This window comes from Saprolegnia diclina, assembly GCF_000281045.1.
Source record: "Saprolegnia diclina VS20 unplaced genomic scaffold supercont1.351, whole genome shotgun sequence".
In the NCBI taxonomy this organism is placed as follows: Eukaryota; Oomycota; class Saprolegniomycetes; order Saprolegniales; family Saprolegniaceae; genus Saprolegnia; species Saprolegnia diclina.
The window spans coordinates 1-1,531 of record NW_008246418.1 but is presented as its reverse complement, the minus strand read 5'-3'; the positions used below and the strand labels follow the sequence as shown (position 1 = coordinate 1,531).

Here is a 1,531-nt window from a genome sequence, read left to right as displayed (position 1 = left end):
AGCGATCAACGGTTGCCCTGCGAGCGATAGACCGACGTACGCATGCACTAAGAAGGATAATCGGTCGATTAGTAGGTCGAGGCTAATCTACTTGGCGTTGAGCTTGGCGGTAGGGTCCATCGTCTTTGCCATCTTCATCTGGTAACTCTTGGCCGGTGCCGATACCGCTACTAGTGCCTGCGCCTTGCGCTTGCCTTGCGATGCCTGTGGTGCCTTGCCCGTCTCCGCCTTGAGCTTCTGGCGCAGCGCGAGGGTGCCCGACTTGTCAACGTGGCGGCCGAGGTACTGGGCCGAAAATCGGTGAACGACAACACCAATGCGCGCATGCATGGCTGAGAGCTGCAGAGCCTTGTGCAATTTGTCACGCAGCTTCGTGTCGTGGAGGAGGCTCTCGTTGAGATCAAACGCCTTGGTCCACGCTTCGTCGAACAGGCGCGGTAGGACGTCGTCGCTTGTTACCGACGAGGCCGTTGCAGCCAGCGACTCGTTCCCGCGCGAGAGCGAGAAGGTCGACCGCACCACAAGCATGAGACGCTGGGCCCACGGCAAAAAGTCGCGGTGGACGAATGCCATACCACCTTTGTTGAGCATCATCAGAGCTTCCGACGTGAATGAGACGACGTCGCCGTCGATCTCGTCGGCGAGCACGCGGATCATCATGAGCGCCTTCATCGTGCGGGTCGTGCGCTGGGCGCTGGCAGAGCTGGCCCTCTTGGCGTCCGGAATGCGATTGATGCGATTTTTGCAGCGGCGGATATGGTTGGCGAGTGCGTAGCCGACAAATCCGTGGACCTCGCGCATCGCCGTGTCGTTGTCTTGGTCGGGTTGTAGTGCCCGTTGCTCTTCCTTGCCACGGAGCCCATCTTCGAGCCATTGCCGCACAATGCGGAAGCAGCAGCGAAATACAATGTGCTGGATGAGCGGTGTGCCCCTGAGCGATTCGGGTAGAGCACTACTCGCTCGGTAGCATGCCGTAGCGCTCGTGGCCCGCGAGAAGCACCGCAGCATCGGACGGCAGACCCAAGCAGTAGCGCACGGGTGGCGGACGCTCGGGCTGCGGCGGTGCGACGAGCTCTGGAGCTCGAGCTTTTGCCGCCATGTTGGCCTTGCTTCGGCATGTCTTGCACACACCCTTCAGCAACTCGTTCGCATTCTTCCGTTTCCCACAGCCACCGACGCACCGATGGTTCTTGGGCGCAGGCTTGGGCGTAGGCGACATGGCAAATGGCAGTGCCACTCTTCGTTTTCCCAGGCATCGATTTCGAGCGTCGGTGATTGAGACGGATATGATAAAATCGTTCTGGAAACGGCCTCGCTTCCGCACACGAGTTCGATGCGATATCCCTGGATATCCCTGAAACCTTTTGAACAGCAGACACTTGTCGCTTTGGTTAAGCTCGTGTCCAAATCTTGGCGCTGGGGTCGAGTGGGCGAGCTCTCAAATCGATATCCGCAGAAGCTCACTCTGGGACCATCGGATTTGGCGATTCGATCCAACTTTTATCCTAAACTGCTTATCGCAGCGCTACGC

General features: G+C 58.9%; 1 protein-coding gene across 1 annotated transcript; it reads right to left on the bottom strand.

Annotated features, from left to right (window-relative positions):
* Positions 1–87: 87 nt before the first annotated feature.
* SDRG_17420 (hypothetical protein) lies at positions 88–1,219 on the bottom strand (the record flags this gene model as incomplete). The annotated part of the gene is made up of 2 exons (XM_008623662.1): positions 88–931; positions 957–1,219. 2 exons carry the CDS (start codon positions 1,217–1,219, stop codon positions 88–90), a joined length of 1,107 nt encoding a protein of 368 aa, XP_008621884.1.
* Between the last annotated feature and the right edge of the window lie 312 nt (positions 1,220–1,531).